This window comes from Gekko japonicus, unplaced genomic scaffold, assembly GCF_001447785.1.
Source record: "Gekko japonicus isolate JY-2015 unplaced genomic scaffold, Gekko_japonicus_V1.1 scaffold135, whole genome shotgun sequence".
In the NCBI taxonomy this organism is placed as follows: Eukaryota; Metazoa; Chordata; class Lepidosauria; order Squamata; family Gekkonidae; genus Gekko; species Gekko japonicus.
The window spans coordinates 1,415,496-1,429,636 of record NW_015175359.1 but is presented as its reverse complement, the minus strand read 5'-3'; the positions used below and the strand labels follow the sequence as shown (position 1 = coordinate 1,429,636).

General features: G+C 45.4%; 1 protein-coding gene across 1 annotated transcript in view; it reads left to right on the top strand.

Annotated features, from left to right (window-relative positions):
• The first annotated feature begins 5,928 nt into the window (after nt 1-5,928).
• CCDC64 (coiled-coil domain containing 64) overlaps nt 5,929-14,141 on the top strand; it is a 90,718-nt gene continuing 82,505 nt past the window's right edge. The window contains exon 1 of the mRNA XM_015425297.1: nt 5,929-6,348. Coding sequence (XP_015280783.1) covers nt 5,929-6,348 — 420 coding nt within the window. The remainder of the gene's footprint in view (nt 6,349-14,141) is intronic.

Below are 14,141 nucleotides of genomic sequence, written 5' to 3'. Positions count from 1 at the left end.
CCACAGGTGCACGGTCACCGTAGGAGGCCTTTTGGGCGATGGCGAGTTGTAGGGCCGTGTCAATTTTTATGTCGGTGGTGCCTATCATTGTGGTTGGCCAGGGAGTGAGGTAGCTCGTCAAGGCGTCGACGATCTCATACGAGCACTCGAGGATTGAGTGAGGGGCGAGGAGGCTCTTTCTGAGGCAGACCGTGTTCACTCCACAGGAGCTGAGGAGGAGGGCTCATCTTTTTCCCGGGTCGGTCACTTCATTGTAGACAAAGTGGCAAGTCAGTTGGTCGGTCCATGAGTCCCAGAGTTCGGGATGGGCTGGATCGAAGATCTCTAAGTTTCCCCGAGCAGAGGCCATGGCGTAGTGTTAGCAGGGAGCGGTGTTTTTTGATGCAGTGCCCAGTGTGGTGCTGCTTGAGAACGATGCGGGGCGCGTTTTCTGGAACGATGCTCGGTGCTGTGCTGGGATGCGAGCCAGGCCTGGCTCAGCGGGATCCCACCTTCATCGCCACTGTAAAGTACTGGGTTCGCCTCATGGAGGACTCGGATGATGACATGCTTTTGCACACGTTTATTGTACTTCACTCCAACTAAGACTAACTCTAACGGCTCGACAGGGCCAACTATATACATATTCACCCAGCATCCCCCATTCCCATTGGAGGGTTTGAATGTCCTGCCAAGTGACTATTGGTTGGGGCTGGGGGAAACCAGGATCCAAAGTTTCCTTTACAGTATGAATCTGGCTTGGGATCAGTGACTGCATGTCAGAAGGGAAGGCTATGAATGGAAGCTGGAAATCTGAATTTTTAAGAGGGAAAATTTTTGCTCCAGAACTGTTTGTGTATCTCTCTTGGTTTCTGGCTCCTGATCTGTTGATTGCTTTTGATGGTTCACAGCTGAATGTGTGAACCTATGCAAGCTATTGTTTGATGTTGCAGTCATGCAGTTGTGTCACAGCTGCAGTGTTTAACCAATTAACCAAATACTTATTAGAAAGTCCTCCTCAGTTAATCGGCCACCACTTTGAAAGAACTGTGTCCTGTCTTTTTTCTCTCTCCCCATTCTGAATGGGTATCTGCTATTTCTTCTCCTTACTTGAGTGACATGATGTACAGAGGGAGATGAATGGAACATAAGAACATAAGAGACACCAATGTTGGATCAGGCCAAAGGCCCATCCAGTCCAACACTCTGTCACACAGTGGCCAAAAATACCAGGTGCCATCAGGAGGTCCACCAGTGGGGCCAGGAAGTTCAATTGTCTCTCATTTGCTGGCCTTCATCTTATGTCAGGAACGAGTTGGGGAGGAGACTGTTAATGCTCTCCATCACCAAGATATCCCTGATATTTCTTGTTTCCCAGGTGCATATGATTGGGTGTTGTGGGAAATAAGAGGTTAGATTACATGGGCCTTTGGGCTGATCCTGTAGGGGGACTTCTCATTTGTCACATTGCAGTTTTGTGTAACCTGATCCTAAAGCCCACTCTGTTTCTTCAGCACCCACCGTTGTGTTGTTGTATGTGTAAATGTAACTGGTTCATTAAAAGACAGCTCTTGTATAATTGGCAACCCAAGTTTTCTTTAGCCAGATGTTATCCCTAATGTGTACAAACAAACAGGGTCTGAGAACTAGGACTGTGGGACTGGAAGTTGAGTTTGTGAATGGGAGTTTATGTTTTCCCTATCTCTATTTTCTCTGCTACTGTATTGCCATGCCCAAAGTCTGTTTTGGAAGAAATTCTGTCTTTTGTTAGAGTAGTAGAGAGGAGTTATAGGTCTAAATAAATAAACCCAGAATGGTTGGAATACTAGAAGCCAGTTTAATGAACTTTTTACACTTCATGAGTCCCCCCCAATTAAATTGCATTCATTCATAAATGTGAATCTATAAAGTACTTTGATCTGCTTATATGCATGCTACAGTAAATGGAAGGGTCATTCATGCCAGGAGTTCAAAGCAAGTCCATAAGCAATAATTAAATTAAAAGGGCAATGACAGATTTTCTCTACTGGAGATTAACGTATGACCTTGCAGTAAGCAAAACATTAATATCCACAGAGTGACTATGTGCAGTTGGACGTGAGGAGCAGATGTGCTGACATGACTAGGGCAGGGACTGGCACATTGCTCTGAGCTTGCAAACCAATACAATTGAATGGAGTCAAGGAGAAGTCGTGGATGTACAACACATCTGCAAAGTGGCCATGAATGCAACACTGACAGTTCATAGTCATCCCTTCTGCTGCCTCCAGCATTACAAACTTGAAGGGGGGTGGGAGAGAAGCTTTGTTTGGGATGGATTAAATTCTCTGTATAATCCCTTTGTGTGCTATACCCTGGGAAGGAGGCATTAGAGATTAACACTAGCAGCACAGTAGATTTCGTTAATCAGGCCACAAGAATTATAACAGGCTCTACCGGCAGAAGGCATAATCTTTTTGGATGTTCATTCCATGGTTTGGAGAAAGAAAGGCAACTGGCAATAATAATATGATGCATTTTTTTAAAAAAGCAACTCAGCCCAAATTAAAGGAAACTGTCTGTGAATGGTTCAAAGTCTACAGGACCAGAAAATAAAAGCAGAGCTGATGTAGAATCTTTCAGTTCTAAAAAGCTGTTGTGCAGTGTTTAGTTTATATTTCAATTTATATGAGACTGCCTTTTGAAAAGGGTATAAAAGCCTAACCTGCTAAACTCCTGATGAAGGTATCTAGTGGAAATCACATGCAGCAATCCCTACGTAACTGGATGTGTTACCATTTTGTTTCTTAGCCCAGTTCAAAGTTTTGGTCTTGACCTCTAATAGCCCTAAGTGACTTGGGTTCAGGATCTTTGAAGCAAAATCTTTTCCCATAGGTTCCCCCTTGTGTTCTGAGATTTTTGGATTTTTTCATTCCTATAAATACTTATGGCAGTGGCTAGATGTTGGTCTTCTTTGTGATGGCAGCCTGCCTCTGGAACTCTCTCCCCAGACAAGTCCATTGAACTTTCTTCTGACTTTCGGAAGATTGAGACATTTTTGTTTAGAACAACCATTTGGATTACTGGATAGAAATGGTAGCTCCTTTACTTGATGGCTTATTGATTTTGGTTGCTGCTTATTGTTTGAATGCATTTTCTTGAACTTATCAAGATTTTTTTAATGTTGTATTTTTTCAGGAGCCTTGTTAGGCTGAGAATGTGGATATAATTCTGCCTCCTCCTTGACTGGCCCTCAGGGCATCAAAGGCTTCTTGTCCTAGAGAGCCCAGCATCCAAGCAACTGCCACTCTATCCTCAAGAGTAGGAGGAATACCTGGCTCCTCCCTGCTTGGCTTTCGGGACTTAAAGACCTCTCATGCTGGGAGGAAGGGCTAATACGGGAAGGGAAAAGATACGTTTGTTCTTTTATTGTAAGCTGCTTTGAGCAACGAGGAAAAGCAATGTAGAATACAGTAAAAGGAAATGTTAATTTAGTCAATGACAAACAATAAGTCTATGCATTTAGGCATGCATGTCAAAGGCACAGACATACCAAGCAACCATTAGTTTTAAAAGGGGGATGCCTTGTGCTGGTGACACCATAATTATTATGAAGCATATAAAACAAAGCAAATGATCACAACACATGTTCTCAGTTGCAGACATTTCCTCAACTCAGCCTACTTTATTTTGAACATAGCCAAAGAATCAAGATTTTTTTAATGTTGTATTTTTTCAGGAGCCTTGTTAGGCTGAGAATGTGGATATAATTCTGCCTCCTCCTTGACTGGCCCTCAGGGCATCAAAGGCTTCTTGTCCTAGAGAGCCCAGCATCCAAGCAACTGCCACTCTATCCTCAAGAGTAGGAGGAATACCTGGCTCCTCCCTGCTTGGCTTTCGGGACTTAAAGACCTCTCATGCTGGGAGGAAGGGCTAATACGGGAAGGGAAAAGATACGTTTGTTCTTTTATTGTAAGCTGCTTTGAGCAACGAGGAAAAGCAATGTAGAATACAGTAAAAGGAAATGTTAATTTAGTCAATGACAAACAATAAGTCTATGCATTTAGGCATGCATGTCAAAGGCACAGACATACCAAGCAACCATTAGTTTTAAAAGGGGGATGCCTTGTGCTGGTGACACCATAATTATTATGAAGCATATTAAACAAAGCAAATGATCACAACACATGTTCTCAATTGCAGACATTTCCTCAACTCAGACTGCTTTATTTTGAACGTAGCCAAAGAGGTCTTTAAATAGGCCTTGCCTTTATTGAAATCTAAAGTGGAACATCCCTGACTCTAGGAATGGATCTCCCGCAAAAGATATGTCATTGGGATGTTCATTTTTCACATACTTCAAATGGTCATGAATTACTTAAATTATAGTTTGTCACTTAAACTTTCTTTACTTTCAAAGTAAACTTTCTTTACTTTACTTCTGCTTAAAAGTCTGACCATCCTCAAAGTACAGAGGTTGGGTTGAGAGAGTAACTTGTTTGCCCAAGCATCAAGCAACCTTCATAGGATATTAGTATGTGTGTGAACCAGTCACCCCTGTCTTGATTGAAATTTGTATTGAAGCAGCTGTGAAGAAGGATGCAGAGAAGTGGGGACATGCATAGTTTAATCCCAGGCATGTTTACCCAGAAGAAAGTCCCAACCAATTTGGCTTACTCCTTTAAAAATGTGACTAGGCTTGCATTTACTTACCCTGATCCCTATGCATACTTACTCAAAAGTGTGTTCCATTAACTTGAATGAGGTTTGCTCCCAGTTTAGTTGCATCAATTAATACGAAGCACAAAATTAAAATTGTGGATTAATTAAGATGAAGTACAGAGTTTTTAAAAGTCTATAAAGCCCTAGCTCATGTACACCAATGACACTATGTTAATTAATTTGTTGATGTGTTCTGTATACTTGTTTTTCAATATTCAGTTTATTTAATTTGGTACATAACCAGCACACTTCTGTTAAAACAGTTTTTAATCATACAAACACCAAGTACAGCCTCACTACTTGCTTTTAGTGAGGCTGTACCTGGTGTTTGTATAATTATACATAAGGTGTTTAGAACACTTAGGTGGAAAGGCTGGATTTAAACATTGGAATGAATTAATACACGAAACTAATTAATACTGCACCAATCCTGCCCATGCGGCTTTATAGAGTTTCAGGTGCTTTCCAATATAGTACAACAGTCAATTGATTAATTCATTGAGTGTCGTGTTAGGGAGCGCTTGAACTAAGAGAGAATGCTGATCGATGTGAGCGACAATAAAGTGAGATGGGGAACGATGGCACTGAATTTTGGATTCACGGCGTCAAGAAAGCGGGGTGGTGGCGGTGGTGGTGGTGGAGGAGGAGGAGGAGGAGGAGGGCGCACGATGACCCCGGGTGGGAGCAGGAAATATTCTCGCTCCGGCCAGGGTGTGGAGGGGGTTAATGGTGGGGGGCAGCACCTGTAGGCCGGGCTGTGGAGCTACCGGGCTGAGCGAATCAGAGCAGGCAGCAAAACAGGTGTTTGCTGCCGTCAGAGGCTCTGGGCGGCGCCGGCCTCGCTTGGCTGCTGCTTGCAGCCGGCAGCGGCTTCGGCGAGCTTCCCGTGGCCGCGCGATGTTTTGCAAGCGCCTCAGCGGAGATGGGGCTCGGGGAGCAGCGCTGCAAAGCTGGGCCGGCGGCAGCAACACCACCCCCCGGAGCAACTTCACCGTCGCCACCCGAGCAGCGTCCCGATCGTCTTGAGAGCGCCCGGCTCCGGAGGCGGAACAGGCAGCAGCAACAGCAGCAGCAGCAGCAGCAACAGCGGGGCGGCTAGACAGAGTAGGCGGCGGCCCCCGCACGCACACCCAGGGCGGCTCGGCGCGCTTCAGCTTCCGAGGAAGAGGAGGCAACGCGGCTTCCCGTTGCGGGCTCCGGGCTCCCTGCTCCGGCCGCTTGTAGCCTGGAGTGGCCCGGGGCCCGGACATGTCCGCCTTCTGCCTGGGTTTGGCAGGCCCCGTTTCAGCACCACCGGAGCTGGACAGCGCCTGCCGCATGGAGCTGCCTGGGACGCCCCCGGCGGCGGGAGCCAAGGACAGCCACCGGTGCCCAGCTTCGGCGGCGGCGGCCCCTGCAGCCTCTTCCCCGGTCTCGGCGGGCGGCTCGGGCGACCTGGAGTCGGCGCTGGAGGAGGAGCTGGCTCTTCTGGCCGCTGCCGGAGAGTCGGTGGCGGAGCCGGAGCCGCAGGGCCCGGCGGTGCCCGAGCCGGAGTTGCTCTCCCTGATGAGGCAGAAGGAGAAGGACTTGATGCTCGCCGCCCGGCTCGGGAAGGCGCTGCTGGAGCGCAACCAGGATATGAGTCGCCAGTACGAGAAGATGCACAAGGAGCTGACCGACAAGCTGGAGGTGAGGAGGCCCCGGGGAGGAGGGGAGGAAAGCGGACGCAGGAAAGAGGAGTGGCGTGTATGACTCAGGTCTGCTGGGGCCCACAAGCCCTACCTTCTCGTGCCAGATATGCCAGTGGTGTTGTGTGCGGGGCCTACACCGTTCTGGAAAGTGCCATGTTTGGGAAGATGTGGCCACCATAGAGAAGGCCTCTGAGCATGTGCAGAAGGCCTGTGATCAATTTCCCACCCTTCCTTTCGCTCCATCCTATCAGTTTGAGATTGCCAGACATGTTATTTGTCTCAGCAGTAGGGATAAAGGACCACAACATTGGAAGCTTACAACTTCCAGGTGGGGTTGAACCCTGGGTTTTCCCGTTTTAGAAACTGAGGGGAATGCACAACACAGTGCACATGCTCAGAACTGCTGCATTCTGGACCCATCACTTTGTTTGCCCGGCTGACCTTTGGCCTGGGAAACAGACTGTGGGACTCAAAGCCTGGTGAACCTCACAGAACTGTTGAGAAAGGTCGAAAGTGGACAGGGACCACTTCAGGGTAATTTAGATCTGCTTCAGGGAAATGTGGCCTACAGTGCCTACAAGTGTGGGGCTGGAAGGATGTACTTATAGATCCTGAGAGCGAAGTGATGGTGAAGGCTTACGTTTGCCTGATGTCCCCCTACCTATTTGCTGCTGCTGTTCTTGCCATTATACTTGTTCTAGGCACCCATGCAGAACACAGGAGTTGTACGCAGCCCTCCCGGTGGGGGTTATATTCAACAGAAAATGGGCAAGACTGGGATGGGGGAGGGATCAGGGACTGGTATGTGAATAGTGTAGGTCTGGTTTGGAAGAGCTGGCTAACAGACAGGAGCAGATAAAGGGGGGGTCCACTTAGTTCAGCATTTGGTGCACACTTTATCAAGGCCTTACCTGCAGAGCTGAGAAAAGACTAGAGTGATGCACAGTCCTGACCTTTTGGCTCCCAACAGAAAACTTCTCTTTGTGGAAGAGATAGGGAGAACTGATCAGCCTTCAGATATTTGTAGTACACTGCCCTGTTTTTCCCCTAGCATTTGGTTACATGGGAAACGACCACATTCAAATTGGCACCAGTCTACAGTGCTGGAACCTGTTGATGTGTGACCCCCTCATCTTACCCAGTTAGAGATAGGTAGTATACTGGGCTCCCCTGCCTCATTCAAACTTCCCACAAAAAGGAGGATGACTTTAAGAGATCGTGATATGTACACAGTCCCCCGAGAGTCAGTGGCTGCTGGGATTTGAACTCTGTGACTTGAAAGGCACTTTCCACCAGCAGCAGCAAAGGCCTTGCCTTATTCCATAGGTTATTTTGAAGCCTCCATTTCTAGAGTGAAAGGCCCAGGCTATCAGTAAAGGGGTGCATTAAATCGTTGTTCTTGGTTCCTCCTGTCCCAGCTCTGTAGACATCCTGATTGGACAAAGACCCAATGTGCAAACGTACACATCTTTCCATTAGCTCATTGTGAATGGATGTGTGGCATTGTTGTCGTGTTTATGCTGACTGTGCTGGGGAACAATGGGGTAAGCTTCAACTCAGCATTCCCTTCCTGAAGACTTCTTTTTCTAAAAACCCACCATTTCTTCATGGAGAATCTTAAACTTGCTGAGATTCTCTATGAATTGGATTCATCTCTTTGACCTACCTGCGCCTAGGGTTAGTAAACAACACCTGTCTGAGCAAAGTTTACATTTATGAAGTTTACATTTTACATTTACAAAGTTTACATTTACAAAGTTTACATTTTACATCTCCAAATGTTACATTTGGAGATGCTGGAACAAGTGGTCGATGGATGCTTACTAAGCCTCTGTTGTGAAATTCCTCTGCTGAAAGAACTGTTTATGTGGTACTATCAGGGTGACCTTGGGTTGGTCACTTTCTCTCTACCTAATCCACTTCGGGGGGGGGGCAAAATGGAGGAGGGAGAAACTGCATGTGCCAACCTGAGCTCCTTGAAGGAAGATCAGAATGAAATGTGATAACACAGTACTGTCAACATAGTGCCTTAGAAAGTAACATGTAGAAACGTAAAGTCTGCATTTGGGCGGTGGGATGGGGAATGGAAGCTGAATGCAAGCAAGTTGCAGTTAGAAGTTGTGGTTGGGGTGGCTCGGATGGAACTAAGAAAATAGCTTCACAGAAAAAGTAGGCATTGGGGAGGGTGATCCTGGAGTTCCATGACTGAACTTAATGAATGATTTAGCCTTAAAACTTTACGTTTTAAGTTAAGACATGGCACTGTGGATGGGGGAATTAACTCTTCCTCACCCTCTGCTGTTTTCCCCCAGATTTCCGCACCGTGGGATGTTATTTTAGGAGAAAAAGACAGACTTTGTGGTCCTGTCTTTTTCCTCCCATCATGCCTGTCTGTTTGTCCTATCAAATCTTAAAGCATCTGGGGGAGGGGGGAGAGATTTTCATTGAAGGAAATGGCATGGGGGAGCCAAAGAATTACCCTGTCTGCCCCCCAGCTCTGCAACCTTGATCCATATATGATCCCCCATGGCTGCCAATTTGGACCAAATTATAGCATGCCTGGAATTCAGATTGTGGAACTCCAGTATCAGGTGGTGTTTGGTGCTATTATAATGTCTAGAGATGGTCAACAGTTTATCAAAGAGTAGAAAGTTGTTAGAGAGAAGTACCCTTTCTTAGGATTGGGGGCCCATTCAGTTTGTCCCACTCTTGCCAGTGGTCAAGCAGGGGGTTTAAAACTATATATTTGGCATTAAAGTTCAGAGCCATTTCTCAGATAACTCATACTGTATGTTGTAAAAACAATATTATATAATATTTTAAAAGAGAAATTACTTTTTTATGATGTGTTTTTCTACTGAGCTTAATGGGACTGAACCTTTACAAGAACTTGTGAAATCTGTTGTAGAGGTGAAGGTAGAGTGATGGTAAATACTGCAAGCATGCCCCCCCCCAACTGCCTTAAACTCTTGGAGGAAAGTAAAGTAGTGAATGTTTCCAGTCTATATTTCCTGTAACAAACGTTCAGAAATTAATATTCTTTATTGTTGAAAATTCCATCTGTCAGTCCTAGTATGATGTCATACAATTCCCCCCTTTATACAGAAAATGACCTTAATTCTTTCCTGCCTGGAAATGACTGTACTAAATCCCCCAGACAAGCTTTCTCCATCCTCCAGTCTGAGTGGTGTAGGGATTGGGATAAAACCTCTGTGTTCAAGAGCGACAGAGCATTCCATAAATTGATTCCATTCTGACCTGCTCACTATAAATTTAGCATAGACCTTTTCAAAGTGTCAATGGAGGTCATCTTCTGTGTTAATTTCACTATAGTTAAAGTTTTCATAACCTACATGAGAGTTCAGAAAATTGTGGGCTGTAATGATCTATGGTTCCTCATGAACATTTTAAGCTGGTAATATGCGGTCATTGAGTTCCCTCTTTCACCTCACAGTCCTTTAAAAATTATCGTAGCACAGTACCTAAGAGATCGAGACTGAAGCAAGAGGAAGTTCCTGGTTCAAATGTCACCTCTGCTATGAATCTTCTAGTAAACAAAACTTAAGTACATGTAATTGCTACCCAGCCCTCTCCCCCTATATCCACCATCCACACCTTTGTACAACACTTTGTCAAGTCTAGACTGTATGCACTGCGGGATGAGGACCTGACTTCTATGTTCTGTCATTCTGTGTACACGTGTTGAGAGGTTGGTTACCAGGTCTCATGGGGTTACTAGGACTCATGGGGTACAGCCCAAAATGCCATGGGACAACAAGCCCTAGTGATGTCAGAAGGAGCAGCAGCACTAATGGCAGAATTTCCACACACTACTAGGAATTGTACCACATGGTAACTGTGCATGTGCTTCATCACAATCATGTCACTTTGAACAGGTAGACTATTCACAGTGACATGATTGTGATGAAGCACATGCACAGTTACCATGTGGTACAATTCCTAGTAGTGTGTGGAAATTCTGCCATTAGTGCTGCTGCTCCTTCTGACATCACTAGGGCTTGTTGTCCCATGGCATTTTGGGCTTTACCCCATGAGTCCTAGGGAGCTTGGGGACCTGGTAACCAACCTCTCAATACATGTACACAGAATGACAGAACATAGAAGTCAGGTCCTCATCCCGCAGTGCATACAGTCTAGACTTGACAAAGTGTTGTACAAAGGTGTGGATGGTGGATATAGGGGGAGAGGGCTGGGTAGCAATTACATGTACTTAAGTTTTGTTTCAGTGATGCATACCTAGGATGTACCTTTATAAAACATAAAAGCCCTTTTTGACAAGTGGGATAGATAACCTCCATAATGCAGAAGTGTTGTGCTGTTCCAAGTTATTATTGTATTTGGAAACAGAAAAGGAAGTTGCTTGAATAGCCCTGGCTGGCCTGCTCTCTCAGAGCTTGGAAGCTAAGCAGGGTCATCCATGATTAGTGCTTGGATGGGAGATCACCAAGGAAGACCAGGGTTGCTGTGCAGAGGAAGACACAGAATCAAAAACGTGGTTTCCTTGCCTTGAAAACCCTGCGGTCCTGATGAATCAGTTGCGATTTGACAACACACAATTATTACTGTTAGGGAGTTGCCTTAGGAGACTAAGGGGCAGGCCTGTTTACAGAGTCCAGTAAGGCACGGCTTTTCTCTTTCAGGCCTGAGGTTTTTCCATGTCACCATGTGTCATCCCTGCTTGAACCATTTGGTAGCTTTTGAGTGGGTGGGAGGCACTTCAGCAACTGCTGGATGCATCTTCAGGAGTTTCTAGGAACCTACTGGGAGGGCTCCTGGGAGTCCCTGGTTAGTCATGGCATGTTTTCTGTCTTGCCTGGAAACTGGCTTCCTGAAGCTAAAATATGGGGTGAAGAGATCTCTGTTGAACCTTTTGTTGTATTAATGCCCTGCTTGAGGATTCCTTCTGAAATAATTGCACTGATAGTTTTTCCTTTGCAGGATGGATCCATTAAGGCTCTAATTTAAAGGGGAAGACTGGACTTTGAAAGAGAGTTCTATAACTTTCCCCCCACAGGTAGTTTTCCCACTGACGAAACTTGACCCTCCCAAGCTACTTTTATCCATATTTAGTTGATTGGCCCTCCTCCTGGTTTGCCAAAGTAGGAAGTGCTGGAATTCAGCCTCTTTGCAAGAGCAGTTTCATCTGTCAGTTTGGTTTGGTTCCTGCTACAGTCTGTTCAGTGCAAAGTTTCTTTCTGATATAACCTTGCAATTACAATAAAATTACCTGTTGATTTTATACCCTCTGTGCGGGCTGCTCATGATACTAGCACTGGGGACATACTGAATTTTTTGCAGTAGAGGGTAAAAGCAGCTGAAGGGGGGGGTGAGTTTCATTGAGAGTACAGCCCAATGGAAAGGGTTGGAAAGTTGGAGTTGTTGGATCTCAGGGTTTGGCCCGAAGTTTCAGGAATTAGCCTTTGTCTGTTCCACCAGTCTTTCAGTCACAGGCCCTATTGTTACATTCAGTTTCTTTTTAAAAGTTGACAAAATTGTCACTGGGCTACACATAATGTAGTCTCAGAGGCAGTGCCTGTCAGATCAGGTGTAATATCTGGTGGGTCAGGGAAGAATATGGCTGTACCTGGTATTTCATAGGTGGACTGGGAACACTTTCCCTATGAGGAAAGGTTAAGGCGCTTAGGGCTCTTTAGCTTGGAGAAACGACGACTGAGGGGTGACATGATTGAGGTTTATAAGATTATGCATGGGAAAGAGCAGGTAGAGAAAGAGGTACTTTTCTCCCTTTCTCACAATACAAGAACTCGTGGGCACTCCATGAAATTGCTGAGCGGTCGGGTTAGAACGGATAAGAGGAAGTACTTCTTCACCCAAAGAGTGATTAACACTTGGAATTCACTGCCACAGGAGGTGGTGGCGGCTACAAGCATGGACGGCTTCAAAAGGGGATTAGATAAGCATATGGAGCAGAGGTCCATCAGTGGCTATTAGCCACAAGGTATAGATAGGGACTCTGGGGCAAGTGATGCTCTGTCATCTTGGTGCTTGGGGGGGGTCAACAGTGGGAGGGCTTCTAATGTCCTGGCCCCACTGGTGGACCTCCTGATGGCACTGGTATTTCTGGCCACTGTGTGATACAGTGTGTTGGACTGGATGGGCCTTTGGCCTGATCCAACATTGGCATCTCTTATGTTCTTATGACTGCAGAGCCCAAAGCTTTCATACCCCAAAATGGCCACTCCCCTTGATTCTGGACTCCTACCTGGAGATTGTATTCTTTTTGTTTGTAAATATTGTTGTGGAAGTATTGCAGGCCCTGTGAAGAAAACTAACCCCGAAAACATCAGGTCAGACCCCGATGTTATGTCAACATGTCCTGCATGGTTAAAAGGGAACATGGGTGAAATGTATGGACTAATTTCTGTGCTTTAGTGATGAGCTCATATCTAATTATAAGAGCTTCAGTGAGGTTTCTCTGGCAGAACTAGGATACGTATTGATTTTTTTAAAAAAAAGTAATTGTAAATAAAGGGGCCAGGACAGGCGGCAATTCCGAGCAATGCAATTTTGCAGTTAATAAGAAATTTCTCATTGTTATTGGTATTTCCCCTGGTACTGGAAGATTAAATGTAGAGTGTCTGATACCAGTGATAGTTTTACTTTGAAAATCTGTGCCAGACACTTACACAATACAGTTATTTTGAGTGGAGGGGCATACTCTTTCTAGCTGGGATGTCATATAAAGAAGGCAGGTGGTCTGTTGTTCCCCCTTCCCTCCTGTGTTTCAGATTACACATGATTATTCCTTAGGAGCACTTATAGGCCTGGGCAAAGTCACTAGTTCAGCCCACAGAATTAACTATTGTTATTCTACCTGAAGTTGCTGAAGTGACTGCAGGTGGCTTTTTGAGTTCTATTATGTTCCAGAAAAGCCAGGAACACTGTTTAACAGCCAGTGTTCCATCTGAGGCTGTTAATAGAGTAATGATGTGAATTAATGGTCAGGCAATTGACAAAACAGGAAAAAAAGCACTGAGAGCTTTAGTAACAGACTTATACATGTATGAAGTAAACAGATTGAAATGGGGTCTCATCTAGTTAATCATCAATATGTCTAGTTCTCAGCCCAGCCAAATTTGAGGACTGGAGCTGTGAATGACAAGACAGATCTTTCTGCAAACCAGAAAAATGCCCCAGGTTTCCAGACAAATCTGAAATCTAAATAATAATAAAAATGAGGGGTGAGTTAACAGTACCCAGAATGATAAAAGGAAAACCTGTAGCTTTAAGAAATGAATGCCTTCAATGTTTGTTGCTAGGTCACCACAACAATTTTGCCAACATTCTGGGCTTGGTTTTTTGTCGGTAAAAGAGAGGGTGTGTGGGCAGGGCCCTTTCCAGGGCTGTTTTGGGGAGGACTAAGCACTGGGCAACTTGCTGCCATGCAGCTTCCATGGCTCACTGAGGTCTGGCTGCTTGCTAATGTTCAACGGTAGCTACCACACAAAAGCCAGTGTGGCATAGTGGTTAGAGTTTCAGACTAGGATTTGGGAGACCCATCTTAGGATCCCCCCTCTGACATGGAAGCTCACTGGGTGACTAGTCACACACTCTCAGCCTAACTTATCTTACAGGGTTGTTGTGAGGATGAAAGGAGGAGAGGAGAATAATGTAAGCTGCTTTAAGTCCTCATTGTGGAGAAAGGCAGGTATCAGTGGAGTAAATAAATAATAAATTCAGCTGAAGATGGTGGCAGATAAAAGGTAAGTAGCTTGGTAGGTTGGAAGGAAAGAAGTAAGTGAGGGAATG